Below are 26,142 nucleotides of genomic sequence, written 5' to 3'. Positions count from 1 at the left end.
CTCCCCCCCCCCCCCAAAAACCTCATCTGTGCTGCAGTGAATGTTACACTGCTGCTGTGAAGCTGGTTCAAAGTGAAGTTTGACATGAGCATGAGGCTCCCCATGTCATTTAATACTTCTGCAGACTTCTGGCCTTCATACAAGGACAGCTGAATGGTGAGTATGGCACCCCCTTTTCCCAGAAAGCCAGTGCATTTGAAATGTTCCCTTGCCACTGTGCTTTCTCCTAAGCCGGGGAGTGACCTTGGATCGGGACTCTCTTGGCTGGTTCCCTGAGGACTTTCTCCTAGTTGGGCTCCCCTAGACCATGTCCAAGGTAAATAAAGGTTTTTGAAGTTTGAACTTGCGACATTTCCTGCAGTCTCAAAGTATCAGCTTTCAGTCTACTGAGAAGCCACTGGACATCAGCTCCCCTGATGCCATTTGCAAGGGATTTTCTTCTCACAGCTGAGTGCAACTGGAAAATGAGGCAGGGAATAGCAGAGAGAGTAACTAAACCACTCCACCATGGCAGGAATGCCTGGAATATGCATTATGGCATTTAGCTCTGGTCTGGCCTTTTACAATTTATTGATAGACATTGCCAGAGAATTCAGCCAGGATGGGCCAGGAGACATGATGCCCATGGTCCCTGGCTGGCTCAAGGGCCAGCTTATCAGTAAGAAAGAGGCACAGTGGATGGACAGCTGATATTACAGGAGCCACCTTCCCAAACTGTCTCTCAAGTTGAGGTGAGTATCGTGCATTGTCCTAGGGCAGCAGGCCAAAGAAGGCATGCATGGCAGCTGGATCTTCTGTGGCTACACCTCAAATTCCATGTGTAGTGGCTTTGGGATCTTCCCCCCCCCCCCCCATCATTCCTGAAGTGATGTGCAGCTCTATTAGCCCCTCCCTTGTACAGCACCTCTTATGCCTACAGTGAATTTGGCCCTCTGTTACTCCTTCCTTCCCTTCTCCTATCCTGTCAGCAGGGAGAAACTGGATGTGGTGTCACTGAATGTGATGGAACAATTGATGCCAGACTTGAAGCAAAAAGTGGAGGAGGTGAACATCTTCATAGGCCTGTTCTTTAATGCATGGCTCTCTTAGGAAGAAAGAATGTGGTAAGAACAGGAAGAGGGTGGGCACAGAATGGTTTTAAATTTACACTCTCTGCAGGGATCTCACTGAGAGGCAGTGCTGGGAAAGGCTGCTTGAATTTAAAGAGGAACTACTGGCTAATACATGGATTTCACCAGCCTGTGCTTTCCTCCACCTGTCTTTCCACACCTATCCTTTGCAACAAATCCCAGTCACCATCATGAGCCCATTCTGTGTGCAGACAGTCAAACCTGGGCTCATCACACCAAAACTGCAGGAGAATGTTTCCAGTACCAATCCAAGCTCTAGAGAATCAGCACACACAGATTTAAGCTCTGTCTCTGCTCTAAAAATAGCCTCTCCTGAGGCTGCACAAAATTCCCCCTACTATCTAATTCTGCAGAAGCCTCCCTCAAAGCATCTGGCAGATAAGTGCTAAGCCACAGTGCACACTTCCCACTCCTTTGTCCCTATAGACCTGCCATTGCAGGCACAGCTGCCAGCTGTAAGCTTTGCACCCCACATTTTTAATTCCACAGGTCCTCTCCAGCACCTCCCTAGCCTTGACCTTGTTGTGTCAGCTCCCTGATGCCAAAGTCACTTGTCTCTAGCTGAACTCTTTTGGGTTGGGGGTTTTCTTGGGTTTTCAGTTTTTTTGTTGTTTTGGTCTGGGGTTTGTTTTTTGTTTGTTTGTTTGTGAAGACTGGATCAGAGGCAAGAGAACAACAAACAAGCCAACACTGGTACATCTCAGACAATTAAACAAGGAAAAAACACCCCCCCCACACACACATATCCAGGCAAAAGCAAAATGAGCACATCCACAGGAAAAGAGGACAGCGCAACAGCAGACTTCACAGATAACTGAGTTGCACGCAACAGTAGCGAACTCACTTGGACAGAGGAATGAGACACCACAAAGTCAGACATTGGTAAGGCTCACACCTCAAGAGGAGTCAGCTGAGGGGATGGGATGGGGACAAGAGTGCTGACCTCAGGCCAAGAGAGAGCAGTACTGCTTGGGGCTATACCTTGCTGATACCAGGATCTTGCAATATTCAAAACACAGTTGCCTCTTTTACCTCCTGCTTCTCTTGTGGGGACTTGCCATCTTGTCTTGTTTCCTCCCTAAAGAGGAAACAGTTGGCTGTTGGGGACAACAGTCCTTCTTCACACAGCACCAGGGTTAAATGGTGCATAGGACTAGGGCTGCTCCTGTGCAGTGGGTTCTTACCACTGCAGCCTTATTCAGCATGAAATGTTCTCCAGTCCCAGCAGTGGGCCATATTCTGATCCCTGTTACATAGGATCAAATCTACAGTAGCTTCCTGGACTCAGAGAAAAAGGAGGCAACAATCTGACCTTGTGTCTCTATTATGCTGGCTCTTGAAATCACCCTTGAACAGAAGATGCACCAAATCTCTTGGATCAGAAATAGAGCCTGGCCTTACTGCATGGGAAGGAATTTTTGACCATTGTCTATTAAAGATGAGAACCAAAGGTCTAGTCAGTTCCCCAGTTCCATTGATTTAGTGTGTCCTGGGACAAACCCTGCACTATGAGGGTACTTCTGGTCTCCATGGATTTGAGACTAGAGAATCACTCCCAGTAAATTTAATTGCACTGAGCTCATAATTGGTTTTATTTTTTGACTAAGTGTAAGCAAGAGACAGGCTCACAGAATTATAGCTGCAGACACAGCTGATCAAAAAAAATCCTTTTGCTTAAACCATGGGAATATGCACCATGAAGGATTTTTTTCTTCTCTTTCTTCCAGATCCTCATATCCTTTTCCTGAAATTCTGGTGTGGATCAAACTTGATCAGTGTGAGCCATCATTTCACTCTTTTACAATTGTAAGTTTAACATTTAATGATATTTCAGGTAAGGTCAGTTGCTAGAGCAGGGCAGAGCCAGACTTTCAATTCAGTCTGAGTTTAGATCGCTGCCTTAATTCTCTCCTGTGAGAGGCACGAAGTGGAAAGACTATTTAAAGTGCATTTTTTTCCCACAGCTGATTCCAAGGACTCAGTATTTGCCCTTAGCATGATGGAATTTTCTCCCCTGCAAAAAGTTGTCCCATCTTCAACTCAGAGCTGAAGACACGTCCATGACATGTACCTGTTTTATAAAGCAGCACCTATTCTTCTCTGTCAGCTAAGCATGTGCCATCACACGAAGGCAAATGCAACAGATCTTTATCTGGCACTGAATAAGTAGCACTCCACTGAAGTGAGTGTCTTATGCCAGTTGAGGATGAGTCCATATGATCAAATGCACAAAGCTCCTGCAGTGAGGGAGGCTGCAAAGCCTTGTGTCTTGGAAAAGACCTGCTAAAAGAAAAGTCATTCTTTAGATGCTAAAAGCTGGTTGCAGACAGTACAACCAGAGGAAGCCCTGAATGACAGACATTGAAGCAGACAGACACAAGTATAGACTGAGCAATTATTTAGACCCAGACAGAAACTTAGACTCCAAGTCAAGAGGCACTATGGAATAGCAAAGATAGGCATGGCAAAGAACAGGTATGCTTGTCAGCTTTGGGGATTGTATATAACTGAACTGATCCTAGGCATAGGAAACAAATAATGAAAAGCAAGACAGAAGCTGGGGAAGGGAGGAAAGGGGGGGGGGGGCAAGGTGTTATGGTGTCCTTTTCCCTACACAGACATTGCAATCAAACAATAGGAGGCTATTGACAGAGTCAAGGGATTTGCAGAAGAAAATAGTCCATTTCTGGTAACATTCATCATTTGTTTGGTTTGGATGTTTTTCTCATTTAAACACAAGCCCACTCAACACAAAATGAGGAACAAAGGAGAAATTTGAGGGCTAACCCCTTAAATTCTTGGGGCTAGATTCTCCCTCCCTTACTCTTCTCTGAATAAAAATCTCTCTCTTCCCACTGCAACCGGCAGGGCTACTGCTGCCCACCATGTGCCACAGCAATGTGACTTGGGCATATTTGTTGCATTTCCCCAGCAGAACAGGACTGCTATAGGGATCAGATACCACTGCCCAGATTGGTCAGAGGCACAAGGGCTTCATCAAGCAGTCCTCCTTCAGGCAACTCTGACAAGAAGTTAAGGACATCTCTGGATGTGGAGGTTGATTTCAAGACACTTTACGGCTACATTGAAACCTGCACCTAAGCTGCAACCATGGGAAACCAAGGCTAAACCATGTTAGAGCATCCCCATATTTCAATTCAACCCATTATTGGAACATTTGACTCTGGAGGTGAGTTTGACTTCAGGCCCACAGTCTCTCTGTGTCCCTCAAGCCAAGCTCAGCTGGCTGCTAAGGTGCTCTTTGAGCTCAGAGAAGTAATACAAGGAGAGAGGTAACCGTTGAAGTGAAGGAAGCATGAGACCTTCTCATTGAGCTGCCAGTGCTTCTGGGGAGGTATTAGCCAGGGCCTCAGGCTCACCGTCTAAGAAGGGGAAAAGCAGTTCCTCTCCTCCCAAGGGGAGGTGTAGGCAGTGTTTGTGCAGCAAAGGGATATGGTCAGGGTACAAGTCAGATCTAACCCCTCTTGATTCAGCGTGCTTCTCCCTATACATCAGGAGCAACCACACTGAAGCTAAAGGATCAGATCATCCTCTTTAGTATTAGTGAAGAATAGCAGAGTGAGGTACCACCAACATAAAAGTGGTGTAAACCAGGCAGCACCAGCCCTGGTAAATGGGCTGATACCTTGTGGTACAATAGTACCCCTGGTACTGAGATTTGTTCATTCACTTAAGGCAGGTTTCAGTGTATAGCAATGCAAAGAACAAATCAATTATTTATTTCCAGGACTTCCTTCCCCCACTGCAGCTCCCAAAAACACAGACCAAATCAAAAAGGATACTGTGCTTTCACAACTAGCTGACAGGAGCCCCCATCCAAACCTCTAACTGGTCAAGCCATCCTAACAATGGAGGGAACAGAGCAGAGCAAAATCAGACCAAGGGACCAAAGAAATGGGGGACTTCTAGCTCTCAGGTGAGGAACACTACATCTTCTGCACGTGGTCCCACCTCTGCACCCTTGGTCAACACTCCCAGAAAGTAGCTGGATGTGCAGGACAGCCATGAATGCCACGAAAAAGGGTTTGAAAGTATAATTCAAATCTCTCTTCTCTTTTTTGTTTTTTTTTTTTGTTCGTTTGTTTGCTTTTTACATATATACACAAGTCTGACAATAAAATGTGGAACACAGTGCAATGTCTTGGCTGCGTAGTATCCAGGATTGGCTTAGTTGTGCATCATGGTGTGCCACAGGGACACACAGGATGGATAAATAAAATTATGTCCTCCACTGGCTTCCACAGAGGAGCAAACTCACAGCTGTTCCCGTGGAAGAAGAGCAAAGTCCTTTTTAAAATCTCACTGTAGTCTCTGGAGGGGAAGGCATTCCTCAGAGGTGCCGGGGGCTAGGGTGCCCATTATGGTACAGCTTCTGTTTGATGTGCACCATGTTCCCAGTCGCCTCCTCGTACTGCCTGTGGTGACGTTTCCTGAACTCCTTTAAGTTACAAAATTTTGGAATCCAAGACCAGGAATTGTCTGGAAGGCAGAAAGGAGATGCACAATGAAATATGACAGGAATGGTGAGACCCATGTTCTGCTGCCTTGTCTACCCTCTTTCTTGGCCTGCCCTGTGGACATCAGGCACTTGTTATGGCCTTGGCAAGGCACAGGGGCTGTCTGCATATAGGTAAGTTCAGCCTTGAGGCTTTTCTTCAGGCCATACTTGTTTGCCAGCTAAACTTCATGCTTTGATTATAGCCAGAGCACTGCCCTCTCCTCTCCCAGTCATGAAATATCTTGTGTCCTGAGCACAACCAGCAGGTACCTGACACTCAGAAATGACCCTGAGCAGGCAGCAGAACACACCTTGCTAGTGCCTGACATAGGGGCAGCTTTTTTAGAGAGGCACAGGCACAGACGGGCTGCACTGTCCCATTGTGGCAGAGGAGGGGTGGAGTTAGAGAAGGCAAACTCCAACTTGCTATTTCTGGTCTGAAACAAACTCTTTTTGTGGCCTCTGAAGAGTCATATCCTCCATCCCTCCTTGTGCCTCACTTCCTCTCTGAATGTCTGGTTATAGTTTGGGCAAGACTCAGCAAAGACAGCAATCTCTTTCTAATCTCTGGCTAGCAGGGAGCTGCTCTGGGGACCAAGCTGCCAGGGAAGCAGCCATACACTGCTGCCACATACATATCATCCCTGTTCAGCAAGGACCTCTCTTCAGTACTTCTGTTCACCGGGTATGCTGGCTTCAGCCTAATCCTGCCCTGAATTGTCCAGCTCTGCCAAGGCAGGGAGCCTTGCTGTCTCAGTCACATTGGGCTTCCGCCTTCGTGCATCCCTGCCCCTCACAGCCTCCCGTCCTTAGTCACTCTTTCCTATATAGCAGTCCTGGCTCCCTTCTTCTTTCTGTCTTCTAAAACACTGGACAATCCCACCCAATGTCAGTACAGCCACTTGTTGCCCTACAGCCAGTGCAGGCTGAGCAGCATCACTTTTTTTACCCAATATTTCAGCTTTGAGCCCATGAACCTTTCCCTGTAACAATGTTTCAGCTGCCATTGAATCTCACAAGAGCTTTGGGTTGTTCCACTCAGAAATTCACACTGTCCCACCCCACAAAGGAGAATTAGAAACTCCTAAAGAACAATAGCTGGCACAAAGTTGAACTACGGCAACTGGCATGAGGTGGTATGTGACTGCTCTGATCAGCACTACAGCAACTATTAGACACAATCAGATGTAGCCAAATTGCTATAGAAAATAAAAGATTACAGTACTGCAGTGAAACAAGCTCATTACAGAAAACTCTTCCATCAGGAAGGAGCTATAGGTTATTCTAACAGACCAAAATTGAAGCTGACCAGGACACAGTGTCACACAGAGTCACTGCTAAGTCATACTTGTGCATTTCAGAGAGAGTTCTATACTCTGTGCCAGTGTCGTATTTAATAATATCCCTGCCCCTCATAGCTACCCCCTACCATAGCCACAAGCAACATTTTACTCATTCAGCAGAGATACATCCTTTCTGCCCATTCCCTTTAAAACGGCTAGACTTGCATAATTGAGTTGAATGCATAAAAAAAAAAAAAAAAAAATCAACATCAATTACTTTGCTCTAAATTCCCAAGTGATGGTTCAGCCTGTCCTTAGTGAAATGTGATGACAATCTCAGCATAGCACCCAAGTGCACTGTTTCTCTTTAAGCAGAACAATTCCAGGCATGTAAGAACCTCTACTGGAGAGTGATATAATGATGTCCCACTGCACAACATACTTGGGAAACCTCACCCACAGATTACAAGAGGAGGGTTTCCAAGGTCTCTTCCACAACACAGTTAGCTGGCAGACAAGAACAGTACAAATGCACAGCTGCAGATAAACCAATATAGTTTACAATCAGAGAGTTCCTGTGTGACTGGTGCAAAGGTATAATGCTACTAAGATTGCACAAGAGAATGTGTCAGGCAAAGGGCGGGGGGGTGTCAAGCCTTCTGCAATATGGGGTTACACTTCCAAAGGGATAGCTAAGGGCAGAAAACTGAGTGCAAAGTAACATTGCATTCATTTTCTGAAAAGATGTATCTGTGCAGTGTGTTGCACGATTGGTCAGCCCCTTCTTAAAGCTTTAGAACATGCGCACACAGGAAGAAAAGAAGGAATGAAAGAAAAAGATAGTTCAGCTTAAATACTAAATGAATATCACTAGAACTATCCTTAACTACTAAAAAAATTCTGTGCAGCACCTGTTTATAAGAAGGTAGGCCAGTTGGCTTTACCCTCTCTGTAGCTCTCAGCTCCATAACAAAAGTCATCAGCTCTGAAGAATGATATTGTTGCACTCTCATCTCCCCCAAGGAGAGCTCTGGCCAGCCCTGCTGACTTTGTGAGCACTGATGAGATCACAGCCACAGGTGATCTGATCAAAAGCAGGTGTCATGGCCTCAAGATTGGCTCAGTACCTTAGATCTCACTAGAAACACTGACAATTAGCCTTCTGCTTGGGAAATGAAAGCAACACAGCCTCAAGAGAGTCTTGACTCAGACACTGCTCAAGCAGGCTGCTGGGGATTTGGGAAGACTAATGAGAAATTAATGTCATTTTGATCTAAGTTTTTAGAAAGAGTTAGTCCGCTTCCCTAATTAGTTTTTTTTATAGGTTCACAGATAAATCTTGTTCTTGCTCAATCTCTTTTTCCTCTTTTTAAATCTGAGTTGTAATTTAGCAGACATCATCAGCTGGAGTTTAGAAAGAGTGTGATTTACAAGGACACTGATTACGGGACAGGATTTCAAGTCTTTCACAATTTTTAGTAGTTTTTCTTTTTTTTCCCTCCAACAATGAAAGCCCATGGGATATCTGTGCTAAGAGGGCAAAGAGGGGCAGAGAGGGTCCCTGAAGGAACTTGTGCTGTTCATTCTCAGGATATTAGTTCAGGATGCTAAGCTAATTGGTCCAAAGACTAGCTGCAGTGTACTAACTACTATGGCTAACACTTTTCCCTGAGGTGTGAGGCACACGTCATTGCTGAGAAAAAAATGACGCATCTGGAACAGCAATGAGGATGGGGAAACCTCAGTTCATATGCCCCTGACACAACATGGAGGTGGCTGTCAGTGTCATCACATTGTCACTAGTTTACACAAATCATATGAAGCTCCACTGCATAGGCATGTGCCTGGCTGCAAATTATATGCACAGAAAAACCCAAATTTCAGGCAAGCTTTGTCTGACCTGAAAATATTCTTTTCACAAGTGCAGGCATGCAACCACCACCTGCCAGTCTACCTTTGTGTGAATGTGCCACTTTCTGTCAAACACTTCTTTGCACCAACACATACTTTTCACTTTCCAAAGCAGAGCCCTCAAGGCTAAGATCCTCAGCTAGATATTTCCAGGTAAACATTCCTGTTTGTATAGAGAAGGTTGGGATTTGGCTGATCAGGCCTGTGCCAAATCCACGCAGCATAAACAAACAGGAACAAACTCTGTAAGACTGGTGACCTCCTCCCTCTCCGTGAGCCTCAAAAGACAGGCCAAGGGATTGAGGAGAGGGAAGGGGGGCCTGTGAGGCTGCACTTACCATACCGTCGGCTAGTTCTCCAGGCTCGCACTGCATAATGGAGAACCCCATCCATCCATACCAGAAACCAGCTTATACAAAAGCCCAGCAAAAGTCCCAGCATCAGATCAATCTCTTGCTTGGTTACATTGTCAGTCACAAAGTAATTCTCCGAGGAATCCACCACTGACTGATCCCCATCATACGGAATAACATAATGGACATGATGCCTGTTGCAGGGAACAGAAACAGGGAAAAGCATCAGTGGAGAAGAGCAGAAAATGTTTTCCATCCAGCACCTGCTCTTGTGGCCAAGGGCTAGATTAACACATTCCTTTGAGAGTCTATCAACATTCCTGGGAACAGAAATGCTGCCTTGGCTTTTCTTGCTTAATGTCAGCAGAGTAATTGGCAGAGAGAGGTAGCAAAGTCCAGAAACATGAACCCATGCTTGGGAAACAGGAACTCATGTTGCATTCCTGACACAGGCTCTCTGTGCCTAAGTTCATCATCTGTAAAATGGAAGATAATATTAAGGGCAGCATGAGGATGGAGTGGTCATTCCCCAGGGATGGAAAGCGCACCACCATGTTCATGCCAGCAGGCCGAGGTCAGTAATGCTTTACTTTTGTAAGTACTTGCAGTCTCAGAATGTAGCTGTGTAGCCCTGCAAATGCAATCACAAAACACTGACTCATAGAAGTAAGAAAAGTCCTCTGCTGTGCAGTACTGTCAGTGCTAACAGCTTCATGGCATTTCTCTGGAGACATGCTGTTTCACTTTATGTCCCTTCTCCCAGAGTCAGTTGAGACTCATATCTTTTACATATTAAAGCAAAGCATGTTTACAGCCATGGAGGGAGTATTGGAAAGCATGCCCTGAATTTATCCTCAGACAGCAGATGGCTAAGACCCTGCAGTGTATCACTTCTGGAAAAGTCATGCAAGCTCTAAGACCATCTCAAACTTTCTTACAGCCTGACTGAGTTGGTTTAGGATGCAGGGTCTCCCACACTCTACTCAAGGAACAGGCAACAATTAATGCCTGTAGTCACATAGCAAGACATCTCCCTCAGCACAGGAGCAGCCAGCAAGTCACCCCTAATGCCACAGTGGGCTGAACCCTGGTTACCTGAATCCCACAGCTCCCTCCTGCAGCACTCAGGATAAGGAAGGTCTCCCAGCATAACCCTGCTGGGTGCAAGAGGTGCCAGCATCCTGCAGCCTGCCTCCCATCTCATCCCACCATTCAGCACTTGTTGGGGACATGGCCAGAGACCTGGCTTGACCTTGGACTGTAGTCAGTCTCCAAAGAAGAGTGACCAACTTAATGCTGTCCCATCCTCCCCCACCTCCAAACAGCACAGCATAGAAGCCCAGCAGATGCCCTGCCTGTCAACAAAGTGGTATACAGCAGATAGGGCTGTGCCACAGGCTGTGAGTATCCTTAGGGGGAAAGCAGTGGGCAGAGAGACTGCCATCTCTCTCAGGGACTCTGATAGGTAAGTCCCTGTGCCTTATGCCAGAGCAGAGAAGGGTGTGTGGCTTCATTTGTGCAATGAGATGACAGACAGCAAGCTTGGGATGGTGCTGGACTGTTTCAGAGACCCTGGTAGCTTGGGAAAAGCAGGAAAATGGCAGGGGTGGGATGACAGAACTGGAGAGTAGAGGAAATAAGACAGGTCTGTGGGCACTGAATGGGAGAGGACCAGCTGTGACAGGTGAGGTAAGCAGATGAGATAGGAGGATCTCAGAAGACTGAGGACATAGGACATGAAGGGAAGCTGGAAGCAAGATGCCCTGGAGCCCCTGAATCTGCTTTACACTGCTTTGGGCATTCCCTGAGTCCAGCCAGGGACCATGAAGCTGCCCTGACCCAATGCTTAGCCACCCTTCCTCTTTCCATTGCCTGGTTTAGAGGCGCTGCCTGGCTTAGAGCAAGCGCTGCTAGGGCAGGTGCTGTCACTGCTACTGGGAAGCCCAGAGACTGACAGTCAACTGTGACTAGGAGTGCTCAGCAGCCCCACGTGCCTGCCAGCGCTGCTAAGGCTGCAGAAGGCCTCTGCAGCAGGCCTGGTACAGCAACACAGATTCATCATTAGTGCTCCCAACTCGGTGCAACTGGGGCTAAGGCGCAGGTGCACAGGCTCCTCCCAGCATCACCCACTGCCACCACTGCCAGCATCAACTGAACTCACCTTCCTCCTGCATCGATGGCCCAAGCCCAGCTCTCATATGCAGGAGGGGAGGCAATCTCTGGAGGCCTCTGAATATGCATGAGGTGCAGGTTGCTCAATAATCATGCCTGAGAAGTGTCCAAATATTTACACAAACAAACTGCCACTCAGAGGAACCTGCTGAAAACAGCCCTAATCTCAGCAACAACTTAATGGAGGCCACCTGCACCAGAGGCACTAGCTCCCAGCAGAGCAAGGCATGTGGGGCTGGGGTACTATCTGGTGCCAGGGCATGTGGGAGTGTAGAAGGCTGCATGGATGGGAAGCCCAGCTAGTCATACTCCCACTGTCTAGCACTTGTTCTTTGTACTTTGTGCTTTGAATGTACTTTGCACTCAGCAAAGGCCCCAGTACTAGGGACCAGCCTGGGGCAGCAGTAGAGAGGAGATGCATCCAGGCCAGCTCTGATGGCAGCTCAAGCTGGCCTCAGATGATGAGGACAGGCCCTGCTCATGCATCCTCTTGCTGGTTGGTTTGCAGCCAGAGACTCTCCCTCACAAGCAAGGGAAGAGCTGGGGAGCAGAGGCAGTGTGGGGGATCCCAAAAACAGAGACCCATTCATGAATGGTAGGGATCTCATTTATTTCATTAATGCATCCAAGCAGCTTTGCAGAAGGGGAAAGGCAAGACTTGCACATACTTCCCATGAACCATACTATCCCAGTCACCACTTGGAAGGTCATTGACTTACTCTCTTTCACTTCTTGCAGCACAGGAACAGCACTGAGGGCTGAGTCCACAAACACCTCCGGAAACCTAGACTCCCTGACACAATCAGCAACTTGGGTGTCTCAAAAGGTGCTGGCCTGTATCTCCTCCATATTATTATGTCATGATCCACAGGGCTATCCAAAGCCTCCCCATGCAGAGCATCACTAACACACAGCCACCTCTGGGGTAGAGAGAGGCAAAAATCTCCCCAGATTCATCAAGTACAGACCTGTTCCTGCAGAAGGAACTGCAGACTTCTCTCCACACATAAGGTGCTTTTCATGTAGGATTTCAGCCTGGTACTGGAAGAGAGTGCTGGAGTACACTGCTCCCACTGACAAACTTCCCCCAAGACTCAGGAGCAGGGATGTGCCTGCAGCACTCACGTATCTGCACGCACACACACGCAGAACACACACATGCAGCATGGCCAGCACTGCAGTACTGTGGGACATGGCACTCCCCTCAGCTGTTCTACAAGAGTTTTTTTCCTACCACACACCCTTCTTTCTTCACAGCTCCTGTTCTCTGCTTGCAGGACATTGAGGGAAGGAACACAGTCACCTCTTTCCTGCCCCTATCCCTCCCTTCACAGCACACTGTCCCAGCAGTGTGCTGACCCTGCATACTGCAGTGGAAGTTTCTCCAGTTCTCCAAGTTTCCTCTGGTCATCACTGGGCTGAACTGCACCTTGGGGGCAGCAGTCAGGGTCTGACACGTCTTTTGTGTTTTCCCCTCTCTCTTCCTGGGCAGGGGACTCCCTCCCCAAAGCCCAAAGATTTCAGAGGCCACACTCAAAGGATAATCTTCTATGGCTCCCCTGTAACCTCCACTGCACAAGGAGTCCAGATTATCTAAATCTAGAGATCAGGGATAGGGTTGCGCAGACAAACAGACAGCATAGCCAGCTCTGGGGTGGAACTGAAGTTGGCAACAACTGTTTTCAACACAGCCTCTCTAATGTGACCACACCAACATCTGAACATGCCTGTGAGCCATAAGGCACATCCCAGAGACAAAGTAGAGAAGTCACTCTAGGAAACCATGGCTGGCTGACCCTCTCTTACTGTTCAGTTGTGGTCTGGGACTGAACACACAGAATGTCCACTGGCTCCCTGCCTCCCATAAGGAAGGATTCAGACCTCACAGTATCCCTTCTGCCTGTACAGCCTGAAGTGCTGTGGGACAGCCCTGCCCCAGGAGCAGGAGGGAAGGAATCAGTCCTGTTGTATGCTGAGCCAGCAAGAAGCCAGAGGAAATTCGACAGGGAGCAGAAACTTTGACCTGTCCAGATTTGGCAACTTCATTTTCCAAGTGTCAGAAATCAAAGCTGGACTCCAGGTGCAAATTTCCCTTAAAGGAAAAGCTACCTGTCACCAAAGCTCCTGAGAAAGTACTTGAGGCCCTGCACTGCCGTCTTCCAGGCAGTTTTCAGGAACTCTTGAGTTACCAGAGCAGTGGAGATGCCAGTGCTGGGTCTCTGCTGTGCAGTTTTCTGGGAAGGATTTAGCAAGGCTCAGAGAAGATGAACTTTTCCTGCTAGTGCATGGGTTGGGAGATCTGAGCTGCAGGGATTTTTGTGCTTTGTTTTGTTTAAACAGGATTGAGTGGTGCCACTGAAATGGAGTGGAGAACAGGGACAGGTCCATGTCATCCCCCCCAAGAAGTTTTCTGTTGCAGTTCAAATCCTTTGTGATGTTACAGGAGTGATTCAGAGGCACTGGCACATCAGCACAGCAAGTTATTAATAGAGCACAAAGGTCCAGGGTCCCCACTGCATGTCAAGGGAATTGGAAACTGGAACATGGCCTGGATGGCTCTGGGGGCTGGATCCAGTGAGGGAACATGTCACCTCTAAGCTGAGCAGAATGGGAATGCTGCAAGCCACCACCAGCTCCACGCCAGTGCTGTCTCTTCCTCTGGGCTGGGCTGATGAGGGCCACCGCATGAATAGCCATGGACCAGCCCTTGCTTGGAGCCTGCCTGGCTGCCCTCAGCCGTTGTGGATGGTACCTCAGTGTCAGATGCTCCAGTGACAGGAGAAAGCAAGAAGTTGGTCCGAGTCAGGCAGGCAGATCCCACAGTCAAACTGTTCCTAGGACACAACACTAATGTGAAATAGCCACTGTACAACAACCCCCACCAGTCCAAGCATTTCAGGGGAGGAGGCCCTAATTGGGGACATCAGCTACGCAACTGCCCCTTTTCTGCATGCTGGACTGGCAGTGGAAGCTGAGGAGCTCTAGAGAAGTTCATGCCCTTGGGAAGAGATGAAAATCTCCTTCAGGCTTTGCATCATCTCACCCAGCAGTCAGAGGACTGACATGGGTATGAAGCCTCTAGGGCTCAGCCACAGACCCACCATATGCCATGACAGAGACAAGCATGAAGCCCACAGAATCTCCCTGTAACAAAGAAACAGCTTAGCCTCACGTGCCACCAGTCAGACGGAGGAAAGGGGTTCATATTCTAGGGTCCCAAAGGCAGTATGCTGTCCCTCTTGAGGAGTGGTACCACACAAGTTACACACCTTGTGACTCCTGTGCCCTGCAAGTAAATCTCACAGGTCCCAGTGGACCCTGGCACTTCCAGGCTTTGGGGCTGTTTCTATAGGTGGGGTGGAAAGAGCCATGTCCAGAGCAAATTAATATTTACATTGCTAGAGCAGAACCCAAACAGCACCCTCAGCTGTGAGAGCTGTGACAGATCATGTGGGGTCTTTAAGGGCTAACACTATTTCCTGCCCATGTTTCTTTTCAAGAAAAAGATGTGTCAAGAAAACAAGCTGAGGACCAATTCCCGGGCAGTTCAAAACTGGTATCAGTTGTCACAACAGATCCAGGCCAAACTATTCCTATTATGTCAATCATATCCTACCTCCCTCCATCTACCCTTCACTTTCAGCCATACACAAAAGCTCTCATGTGGCACTGGGGGTGTTAAACCATTGCTATGTCTCACCCCAGATGTTGCAGAGCTCCCACAGGAGGTAGATGTAATTGTAGAAAGAGAGATGTAACCACACTTCAGGCCAGAAACACCCTCCAAAGCAGGAAAGTCTGGTGATTGCCAGCAACTCCTCTCCCGAAACAAGTCAAAGACCAGATTTGCTCATCCCTCCCCGGAAAGACAGCCCTGGCTCAGGTGAGAAACTGAAGCTGCTGGATAAGGGAGCACAGAGTTCATGCCTGTGCACATGTGCTTGAGCCCTAGCATCCCTTCCCCCTTTCCCAGTCCTGGTGGCAGTACGACAGCTCCACATCCCAATGCAAGAAGCACATGAAATCCCCGGTGTAACCATGCTGGAGCAGAGTCTTGGCCAGTATGCCTGAGAGGTTTCACTACAGAGCTGCCCAAAGCGCTAATGTCCCTTCCAGTGACCTTGCTGTGTGCTGACTGCTGCAGCTGAAGTACAGCACGGGAACCCTTCAGAAAGCACCACTGATCTGTTGATTTAAATGCAATGAACCCATTATTGCCTTTACATTCTCCCCTATCCCGGATCTGCTGGGGATGTCAGCTCAGCTGATGCTCTCTCTTAGCTTGACTCCCTCTTGGGTGGGTTTCAGTCTCTCTCTGTAGCAGACATCACATCTCCCAGGGTCATGTTGCAGCTCTCACAACCTGGCTGGACTGACACATTCCCCAGCCCCAGCTGCAGCAGGATTTGGGGGAACACAGCTTGTCCTGCCTTGCTGGCCACCCCAAGGCACAGCCACCAAGACATGCCCTATACAGAGCTGCAAGCAGAGCTGAAGGGAGGAACAGAGCCTTCCTGTTCTGCATTTCTGTCTGACCTTGCAGACTCTCCCCAAACTTGCCAAACAGCCCAGCTCATCCCAGAGCCATTGCCAGCAAAGCCAGTCTACAGCCAGGTGCGGATGGCACCACTGCACAGGTAAAAACATATTGCCAGGCCCCTTCACACTACAGTGGCTACAAGAGGCCCGAGCAAGACCTGGTGTTCTTCAGCACTAGGCAATGAGCACTCCCAACCTCCCAGAACATTCACACAGGATGTGGGGACAGAGAGTTTAATAAGTTGAGAGTGGCTGGGAAAGGAGGTAACAGACCAAAAATGCAGTCTCTGTCTACCTCCTGACAGCAGTGCTGCTAGCCTGGGACAAGCGCTGCTCTGCTCCTCCTCTGGGTGAGGAGGGCAGCATTTGGCCCCTTCCAGACAGAGCCCAGTGAGCAGAGCTGTTCCAGCATTTGGTGCCACTGGATAACACTGCTCCAGCACCACTGGCAATCCTCCCTGGACATGTGACCTCAGCATGAGGGCAGGGCAAAGTCCCAGCCAGCAGCCACCTCACACCTTGCCACCCCATACCCAGCCTCTGTCTTGGGGAGTGGATGGGAATTCTAGCCAAAGCACTGCAGGGACTCCACATGCACTGTGTCACTCAGGAGATGCCCTGTGAAGCCTTGTCCCAGGACCTTCCCTCCTGGGTCAGAGCCTGGCAAGAACAGGCAAAGCAAGGCAGAAGCATCCCTCAGACAGAAAGAGCTGGCTCAAGGGTTGGCCAGGCCCCCCGTTCTGCTGCAGGGCATTGACATTCAGGTGGGGCTGAAACTTCTCTCTCCTTTCTAACCCCCTCATGGGGAGACACCTCTGTCTGAGAGGGAAAGGACTTGCCCAAGGTCACCCAGAAGGTCAGTGATGAAGAAAAGAATACAAGCCAGAGCTCCTGAGGTTCCTGCCAGGGAACTTCCAAGCCCACCAGACTTTCTGTTGCGTTCTTGCTCCATGCAGGTGTCACCTGCTCTCCTTAACACACCCTGCCTCTGCGGATTCACTTTGGTGTTTTTTCCTCTGCATGACATCACCCAGCTCCTGATCAGGGACGCTGCCAGCTAGCTGCTACCAGAGAGGACCCTTTATGGGCTGGGACAGAGACATCCAGACTTGGGCAATGCTATGCTTCTGCAGTCCTCCATGGCCATGCTCTCTCCTTGGAGGTAGGACTAGAGGGGCTGGACTGTCTGCAGGCAAACATAATGATTTGGACAGTCTGAATATCTCCACATCTGAGATATAAGGTGCCTAGCTCCCTCAGTGATCTGCTCCAGTAGGAACATTCCTGGACTGACAGTGCAGGACATCAACAGGAGCCAGCAGGAATATAAGTGTGGCTCTCATCCCCTTCTTCCTCCAGCAAGAAGGCAGATGCCAAAAGAGGCACACTTCCATGCACAACTGTGCAGGCCCATTATCAGCACCAGGTGCCAGGGTCAGCCATGTGTCTGCACTGATGTTCTCACTCCATGCACCATCACTACACCAGTTCCCCTTCCCAAGCAAAGGGTAGGACCATGGGCCCTGCTCCTCCCACTGAATAGCACTGCCATCCCACTGCACAGCTGTAGGTGTACTTTGACTGGCCTCAGGTGTTCTGGCAGCTTTCTCCTCCTTGATTCTGGTGCTGCCAGCAGGGCAGCAGAGCAAGAGAGCACCAGCCCAAACTACCAGAAACACCCCACCTGCAAGAGGGCAATGGGCCAGAGGGCTCTCAAGCCCAGAGCACTTTCCTGCAGCTCCTCAAGGGCAGGGGGAGGCTACGGTGAGAGGAAAGCAACCATGTTGTTACCTGCTCAGCTGTGCTCTCACTCACAGCTCAGAGGACCATCCTGCTCAGCTCTCAGAGCTCCTGCTTCTGTGGCAAAGTCACTGTCCAACCCAGCCTCACTTGAACAGACCAAATGGCTCAGTGGGTGTTGCCACTCAACAGACCACAGACAGGCAGAAGCACTAGTCTTGGCCACCTTTTTCTTTGCACTGGGCTGGAGAGCAGGGCAGCTGCCACATGCTTCGTCAGAAGGCATTACCTCCCAGCACCACACAGCCAGCCAGACACAGGGTCCAATCCACACAGCCACAGGCATTCACAGAAAGCTTTGCATGTCATAGCCCTCATACACCCTCTCTGAGACCTCCCAGAGCAATGAGAGGCCACTACTCCCCTCCCACACCACACACCTGAAAAGCAGCTGCCAGGACCCCAGTATGGCCAGGTCCCCCCTGCCAGAACAAACTGCTACCTTGCTTCTGCCATCAAATGCCAAGGATAGAGCTTCAGCTTCCAATGGCCCGAGTGACTCTGACCCCACGGGGATCTGCAGAGGAAAGCTAGAGCTCAGCCTGAACAGTGTCAAGCATTCAGGGCTCAGCTGCCTCTGAAGATGGGATTGTTTTCATTCCCCAAAAGGCCTGGCCCCAGTGACTGCTCCCAGTCACTGCTAACACACCCTGTGCTTAGAAGCATAGGAAAAATACAAAAGGTAGTCCCCAGCTGCAGGCAATGAGGCCCTTCCCAAGGACAAGGGTTAGTAGGGGGCATTTTAGGAAGAAGTGGGCAGGGTGCCATAAGCTAACACTCTACTCCACTTGTCTCAGCATCTTACTGCTGAGCTCAGACCACCGCAGAGAGGAGAACACACACAGTCCAGCGAAAGAAACAACCTTGTCCACCAGGAGAGATCCCAGTCACAGCCTGCATGCAGCCTGAAGAGCCCTCCCAGGTGACAGCAGAACAGCCTGCCATGGTGGCCACACTCCTGAGTGACACTAATAAGCCCAGAGCCACCAAAATGTTTTCAGAGTCTCAGGTACCTTGTGATTTGGCTCAGAGGGCCACTTGTCAGCCCTCCTCCAGAGACTAACGCTACTGGGACACTCAACATGTCCTATACCCTCCCTCCCCCCTCCCTGGGGAGCACGAGGTATAGAGAGATACAAGGGAGGAGGAAGAGCTGAAAACACTGACAGACCCCCAGCTTACTGCCAAGGGAAAGGAGATACAGGCTGCAGATGCACTAATGACACACATCTGCCTTTGGCCCCCAGCCTACTGCAGTCTGAACCAGAAGCCAAGCGCCTGGCCATCCAGGCCTACCCACTCCTCCAGGAAGGCCACAGGCATTCCAGGCCACTCTAGCACCAAAGAGTGACAAGGACAGCTTTGGGAACCAAAGTCTGGGCTTCTTCCCTAGGGCCTTGCAGGGATGATGTGGAATACAGGGGCTGGGGACACAGAACCACAAAAGCCCCTGGCATGCCTGGTTTCAACTGGCACCAGACACACACACACACACACACACACACACAGACACAGTCACCCCTTGCTGTCCACAGCCACCACCAGAAAGGCAACAGTTTCCAACCCCTCACATTGACATAAGCTTGGTGCAGATTCTCATTACTTGTGGAGAGCACATTTTGCCATACATTGGATGCCTAAGGCCAGGTAATCACAGCCCAGCCTGGGGGGTTTAGACATGCAAGGCCATTCCAGGGGAAGGGGTCCTCTCTGATACCCTGAGGAGGGACACAGCCAGGATGGGAGAGGAGAAAGAAAACATTTCTGAATGAATTAGCTGGTGTGACTGACACTACAACCTAGGCTAGGACAGGAGGGAAAAATAGGTATCACAACAGCTCAGCCCATTCCCTATCAATCCTCACTTATTCTAGTTCCTCCTTCCCTTCTATTTCTGCAACATTTACTCACTTTCTCCATTCTTCCCTGCAACACTCTAAACTGAAGCCACTTCCCTTCTCCTAGGACTCCCTTCAGTTATTGGCAAATTCGCTTAGTCCTTCATCAGTCCCTGGTACCACTGCTCACAACGTCCTCCAGGATACTTACTTCCCTAGTGCAAACCAGTATTGCTCATGGCCCTGGCAACCCACTCCAGGCTACATGCACTGAAAGTCTGCACTCAGAGCACTTGAACAGCTGACAAAAAAGACAAGGCGCAGTCAAGATCACCCCCTTTTATAAACCAGAGAAATCAAAGCACCAGGTGCTCATGCAACAGGTCACAGCCCAAAGGGAGCATGTGAGGATCACAGACTAACCCTCAGCATGAGACAACACAATGTCCCATAGTACAGGAATGCTTTGTGCAAGCATCTCCTGCAGCAGAGCAGAAACATGTGGAACCCAATGCCCATGCAAAACAAGAGCCAGTTCCCAGGAGTGGTGACCAGTATGCTTTATCTGTTGGAAAGAGCTTTTACATACTTAAGGCAACTGGTGAACTTCCACCTTTTGCCTCCTCTCAGATCCACTTTTGAAGAATTGGAAGTTGCTTTAGGCACTTTCTAAGAAATGACTTGACTATTTCTGGGGAGAGTGCCATGGCTAATTTATCTGCCCCAACAATATCCTGCAGACATGCTAGTTAGAGAACAGAGGAGTGTCCCTGCCATATTCCCAGGCTTGGGCAGAGAGAACATTCTGCCAATGATACCAGTGAGCCCCAACACTGCTCAGTCGTTCTATTAGATGCTAATGTGCATTACCAACAGTCAACCCTCTTTTACCAGCACTGAACACAGCTGTAACAGGCTATACATACATATACATATATGTACATATGTATGTATAGCCTGTTATATATATACACATACAGGTTGAAGAGACAGAGAAAAACTCCCAAACTAGTGAAAAACATCAAGCAGTCTCCAAAAATTACCTAAGAAATTGCCAGTCCCTGCTAAAAAGTCAAAGACATTGTGAAATGCATTACTTGTCCACACTCATCCCAACTGGTCTTAACCCAGAGGTGCCCAAGGAGCCAGGCATTCAAGATCTTCTTGCTAGATCACTCTCTGTCTGGCAGCATTTGGCCCTAGAGGTGCTGCTTGTGCTTCCTTGCTGTTCTGCCATAGGAAGCTGAGGAGGAACTATGGGAAGAAAGGTAATGGTCATCTTCGGTGAAAGAAGCAGAGAGTGGGAGGACAAAGCAGTTCCCCTTCATTAAGTTATGCATACCCCAGCTTCAGCTTAGCTGAGCTTCCACACCAGGGACACCAGATGGATGTGATGCCTGGGAGACAGGATGCAGCTGGCTCCAGAGGTAGCTTGAAGAGGTGTAAAGCTCAATCTAAATGTTGCATGTGGCAGGGGAGGGGTCCTCCAGCATGTCCTTTAGCTGACACCAGCATCATGCTGCTTTACTCTGTGTAGACAAGAAACTCCCTCCACCAGCTAATGGATAATCAGGCACAGCAGGGGAATGAGGCCTCCAGGAGTGCAGGATAAGGATCACTGACAACAATCCCAGAGAGAGGAGAGAAATTCACTTCCCCAGAGTTCAACCCCCAGGCTCCAACTCAGAGAGAGCCAAAGCCCAGTTACAAGCTAAGCACCTCAGTGCTTATGCATGACACAAGAAATGTTACTTAAACAGCCATGGAGAGGGGCAGGTACTTGTCCAGTCATAAACCTGTACTCAGCAAAAGCATCACTCACACCATAAAATCCACCCTGATGCTAAATGCTAAATGCTCCACAACAACACAAACCAGCTACCAAATGTGCCCTGTCCAGCACCATTACAACTCTTGGGAGAAAAGTCATGAAGAATACAAAGCTGGTCAAAGATTACAAAGCCTTAAAGTGACACTCTCCTACAGAACAATACTCCTTCCTGGACACAGAGGGAAGATCCTCTGGGTTCTTCAAGCCTATTCCATTTAAGCTACATGACCACTGACTGCAACACCCAGACCACAAACGCACCAAGAAACAACACAGTCTGGTGACAATAAAGGCAAAATGACAAGCTTTTAAATGAAAGTTACTCACTTTCCAAGGGCTCACAGATGCATATGCACATGCATGAACACAAAGAAAAATGCACTTCCAGGCCCACAACAAACTCTCCTTCCAGAAAAACAAACAAATCCCTGTGTTCATGCAGAAGCTGCTGAGGCAGGTGAGACACAGCCAGAACGCAAAAATGGTAGTCCAGCCAGCAAGCACCCTGCTGCTGGCCACCACCTCACTGTGCCTTTCCAATGAGATGAGGTGGGAAGGGGATGGGGGGAACAGGTGAGACAGATCTTATGCGGGTAACTTACCTTCCACAGTTGCAGTGACAAACTCGGTCTTCCCCTCTCAGATGCGGTAGGATGTAATTGTGAAATCGGTCCAACAACGCATTCATGTCCATCAAGCAAGCTATTGCCTGTAAGAGCCCACAACCAAGGCATCTGGTCAACTCTGGATGATGGAATAAAACATTGACTCTAGTTTGATTGCCAAAGACTGGAGCAGTCATAAAAAAAAAAAAAATCTTTGGTGTTCAATGATGCACGCGCACACACACACACACACACACACACACACACACACAAACACACAGAGGTGCACAGGCTAAGGGACAGCAGGGGTGGGGGTGGGGAGGGGAGGGAAATAAGCAAAATCTCTTACCATAACGATAGAGGCGCCCAGGATCATGAAAATCATGGTGTTTGCATTCATGGACATCAATGGGGAATTGCCAGCGGTCGGGTCCGTCCGCCCCCAGCTCGCGGACAGCGAGCGGCAGCCGCGCTATTCCGCAGAGCTCAGCCCGGGGCGCATCGCGCTCGGTGCCCGCACGCTGCGGTGCGGCGGGGGGCGGCGGGGTGGCGGGGCGCCCCCCGCACACACACACGCACTCCCCCGTGCCGGGGATGTCTCAGGCTCCCTCGCCCTGCCCCCCCCTTTTTTTAATAGGACCAATGTGACATGTAAAAAAAAAAAAAAAAATCCCCTTTCCCCAGCCTCTCCCCGGCTCAGCCGAGGGAGGTGCGCCACGTCTCCGGGAGCCGGCACACACTGACACAAGCACAGCCCTTCATGCAGCAACTGGAAAGCGAGCCAGCCAAAACGGGGGGGAGGGGGGGGAGGAGGAGGCAGGCTGCAAAATCACCCAGTCCGGGGGAGCCTCATTGCATCCTTTTCCCCGACCATCCCCAAAATCACTCCCCCTCCCGATCGGTGCAAAAATGAAATCCTCCCGGCTCCGGGCGGCGGGTCGCCATTGCCAGGCTCTGCGCTTGCAGCCCCCGGCCCAGCCCCTCCCGGGCTCGGGTGGTTCCGCACCGCAGGGCCCCGGCTCTGCACAGGGGAGGGACGCGAGATGCAGCGGGGAGACGCGCCCAGGCAGAGCCGGCCTCCCCCTGCCCACCCCGGGCATTTACCTACGTAGGGAGGCGCTGCTCCGGGAGCGGCTCATTGCGAGCGACAGCAACAGCGACAGCTCTGCAGACCTGCCCTTGCTGGGCTTCCCCCCGCCTCGCAGCGGCACGATTTTCCCAAGCGAAGCCCCGGGAGCGGTGTTTGACCGCATTTTGAGTCCACATCCCACCCCCGCCCCCGCCCTTCCTCCTCTGCCCGGCATCTGCCCTTGTCCTCCTCACATCCAGCCCTGGACCAAGGGTCCGGCCCCATCCCGCAGTCGGGTGCAGCTGCCCCCCGGCACTGTGAAACGCCCGGAGCAGAGGGCACGGCAGGGAGACATGCTCTTGCTTGATGCTGCCGAGGGAGGTCGGGTGGGGGCACAGCCCGTGGCAGGGGTGAGACATGAACCACCAACTCCCCTGCACCCCTATAGCTTCTCATGCCCCCATGCTGCCTCACCTCCTTCTGCTGGCTGCTTTTTCACTCCGAGACTGATGATCTCTTTTATGAGGAGGTCTTGCCCCAGGTCAGTCCAGTCCATCCTGGACCCAAACACTTATTACCCCATGTCTCTTGGAAGTTGCCTTAACAGGCACCCAAGGAAGGTCGGGGATGGCAGGGCACCAACTCCTTCTTGAAGCATGTTGGCAACAAACTGGGAGTGATTCCCATCTCTGCTGTACAAGTATATCCCTTGGACTTGTCCCTCTAAGAAAAGCTGGGGCAATGCAGATCTAGAAGATCTACAGACTTTTTTGGCAGAAAGAAAATTATCCTGTACATCTTTGTCCAGTCTATCGAACTTGTAATTTAAGGTCCAAGCAAAAGATTGCACTCCAAACTCTCCCATGGTTTTATTCCACCGGGTTATTTGGTCAGTCCAGCTCAGGTCATGCGTAGGTGCTTCTGGGAAAAATAAAAGAAAATAAGTGATGAGGCAACAACTGCATTTTTTAAATGTAAACTGTCCAACCTGGATGAAGAGAGGACATTAGACCTACCATGTAGGAAACCTATGGTAACACACAGCTTGATGGTTACGCTGTATCGACATGCAGTGCTTTCACCTCCAAGTCCTTAGCCTTCCTCAAGGTTAGTTTCACCTTGTTGGGACCCAAGTATCATTTATTTCTGAGGCTTCTCAGGGCCATCAACATAGACTTCGCTTGTTCTGGGTTTTGCATTCTTGCATATTTGTTTTCCTTCTGTTCCTTAGGCCACAATCAGCCTCCTTATGTAATGACTGGTGTTATATAAACTCCATTCTTCAAGGAAGAGTCATTAACCTACTACTGGGTATTGAAAATACCAATATCCTGTCACACAATTAAAACCACTAAATGGTGTCCTCAAATTAGAGCACAGATTGCCTTGCACTGTTTTTTTTGTTGTTGTTGTTGTTGTTGTTTGTTTGTTTGTTTTTAAATTAAACCACAAACATGAAACATTTGATAAGCCAGGCACTTCATACAAACAGCAGCAAGGCTAGGAAGGCCTCCCTCACTGCCATCCTGCTCAGCCATCAGAGTTCACTCCTCTGCAGCCCTCTGCCCTGGGCTGCTTTCACTGCTTATTGAGCTACAAGGTGGTTTCTACCATCTACATGCAAAAGTACTGCAGAGATATTGCAGCTAGTTACTCTGCTATCTGTAGAAGAGACATGTATTTTTAAAGTAACGACCAGGAAAATCACTGGAGAAAACAGACTGTTTGAAAACAAGTCCTAAAGAATTTTGTAAGACTGAAGTTTTGCCTAGCCATCAGCCAATGTGCCTGATGTCCCAGTCATCTCCACAAACTAGGCTGGGTCAGTTCTTAGCCTCGAGGCACTGTGGAAAGATTTTGTCCATGGCTCAAGTCTAAGCTGGGTTTCTCAGCATAGCGCTTGAGGAACCGTGTTCCTTGTTGTCCATTTGAAGCAAAAATCCTGGCTGACAGGGATTCCCAACATCACTCTTCTGATAATTTTGTTCTGTGAGCACCACAGCTCTGGTTGGACCTAGTGTCCTTTGCCTGCCATCTTCAGCTGTGGGGGGACAGTCAACACATTTCAGCCTAGTGTTGTTGATTTACCAGGCAGCGCAAGAGTCCTTTCTGGCACCCACTGGCACTTCCCAGAGTTCAGGATTCACTAAATGTGACAAGCTCACAGGGCTCAAAATGTGGTTAGCAGTCATGAAATTATCCCAGTCTTTATTAAATCCAGTCACCATGCAGAGCATTTGAGTCAATGACCTCCTGTGGCACTGAATTATATCAGAAATTCCTTCTCCACTCTTCATTAGTTGGCAGGAATACCAAATGACATGTGTCATTCTGCAGCCAGGAACATCTTGCACTTGTTTACTGCAACATGTCAGTCAACCAGGTTTCACCATTGCTCTTGCTGGCCCATGTTCAACATGTTCAGACTCAGTCAGGCCCTGTAAAGCTCATCTTGGCCCATGGCCCACTCCATTGCATCTAGGTTTGCCCCCTAACCCTGGTATGAACTCTCCATGAATTTTTCTAGACTCACTTCTTCACAGCAACCAGTGTTGCATAGCCATGAGAGAGATCAGGCTGGAGACAAACATTGGCTAGCCTAAGCAGCCTGCTTCTCCTCAGAGATACAAAACAGAAACATTCCTGTCCCATTCGATGCTAACACACATTGAACTCCTGGCTGCCTGCAAGCTGATTACCTAGAGACTCAAGGACCAACCTGAGGCCATGGTGTTTGGCCAGAGTGGCCTTTCATCTGTGTGCCTAGAGGAGAGAAGGCCAAGGAAGAGTTTCTCTAGCAACTTCCATCCGATATGGAAAGGCATCAGGAACTGTTTCTGCTGTTGTACTTGCATGAGTGAAGACTATCTTTCTAATGTAAGTACTAACAGATGCTTAGATAGTTTCAGGTTGTTACCAGAATGGTTTACTATGGATTTGTTAAATTTGTTCTTTATCATTTTAAGATTGCTAGAAGTAAGCTGCTCCTTTTCCTAAATCAGGATTCACACAGCCTTTGAGTACTGTTCAGCTTCAAGCCTCATGCTGTACCATCTCCACTATCTGTCTTCATGCAGACAAGTCTGCATTAT

General features: G+C 49.3%; 1 protein-coding gene and 1 long non-coding RNA gene across 3 annotated transcripts; one reads left to right on the top strand and one right to left on the bottom strand.

Annotated features, from left to right (window-relative positions):
- The first annotated feature begins 908 nt into the window (after positions 1-908).
- On the top strand, positions 909-4,932 carry LOC106493087 (uncharacterized). The gene is made up of 4 exons (XR_010886366.1): positions 909-2,012; positions 2,858-2,936; positions 4,066-4,320; positions 4,879-4,932. It is a non-coding gene; the product is annotated as an uncharacterized lncRNA (long non-coding RNA).
- On the bottom strand, positions 3,931-23,168 carry TMEM240 (transmembrane protein 240). Of its 2 annotated transcripts, XM_067310925.1 has the most exons (5): positions 23,086-23,168; positions 22,331-22,605; positions 21,979-22,085; positions 9,182-9,390; positions 3,931-5,630 (listed from the first exon to the last, which is right to left on the bottom strand). In XM_067310925.1, the coding sequence occupies exons 2-5, from the start codon at positions 22,385-22,387 to the stop codon at positions 5,482-5,484; spliced, it is 522 nt and encodes a 173-aa protein (XP_067167026.1). In that variant the 5' UTR covers positions 22,388-22,605; positions 23,086-23,168; the 3' UTR covers positions 3,931-5,481. The 2 variants fall into 2 exon arrangements, with proteins under 2 accessions (XP_067167026.1, XP_013808502.1); XM_013953048.2 differs by lacking the exons at positions 22,331-22,605; positions 23,086-23,168 and having other exon boundaries at positions 5,481-5,630; positions 21,979-22,178.
- Positions 23,169-26,142: the final 2,974 nt, after the last annotated feature.

Source organism: Apteryx mantelli, chromosome 26, assembly GCF_036417845.1.
Source record: "Apteryx mantelli isolate bAptMan1 chromosome 26, bAptMan1.hap1, whole genome shotgun sequence".
NCBI lineage: Eukaryota > Metazoa > Chordata > Aves > Apterygiformes > Apterygidae > Apteryx > Apteryx mantelli.
Note: the sequence above shows the minus strand (reverse complement) of the source record. Positions and strands in the feature narration are given on the sequence as shown.

What these genes read in the sequence shown, in the direction of transcription:
- TMEM240 (XM_013953048.2), bottom strand. Translation starts at nt 22,178, where the DNA reads ATGACTGCTCCAGTCTTTGGCAATCAAACTAGAGTCAATGTTTTATTC. An exon ending in TGTCACTGCAACTGTGGAAG is followed by an intron (nt 9,391 to 21,978) that starts GTAAGTTACCCG and finishes TCCCTGCAACAG; the next exon opens with GCATCATGTCCATTATGTTA. An exon ending in GAGAACTAGCCGACGGTATG is followed by an intron (nt 5,631 to 9,181) that starts GTAAGTGCAGCC and finishes TCTGCCTTCCAG; the next exon opens with ACAATTCCTGGTCTTGGATT.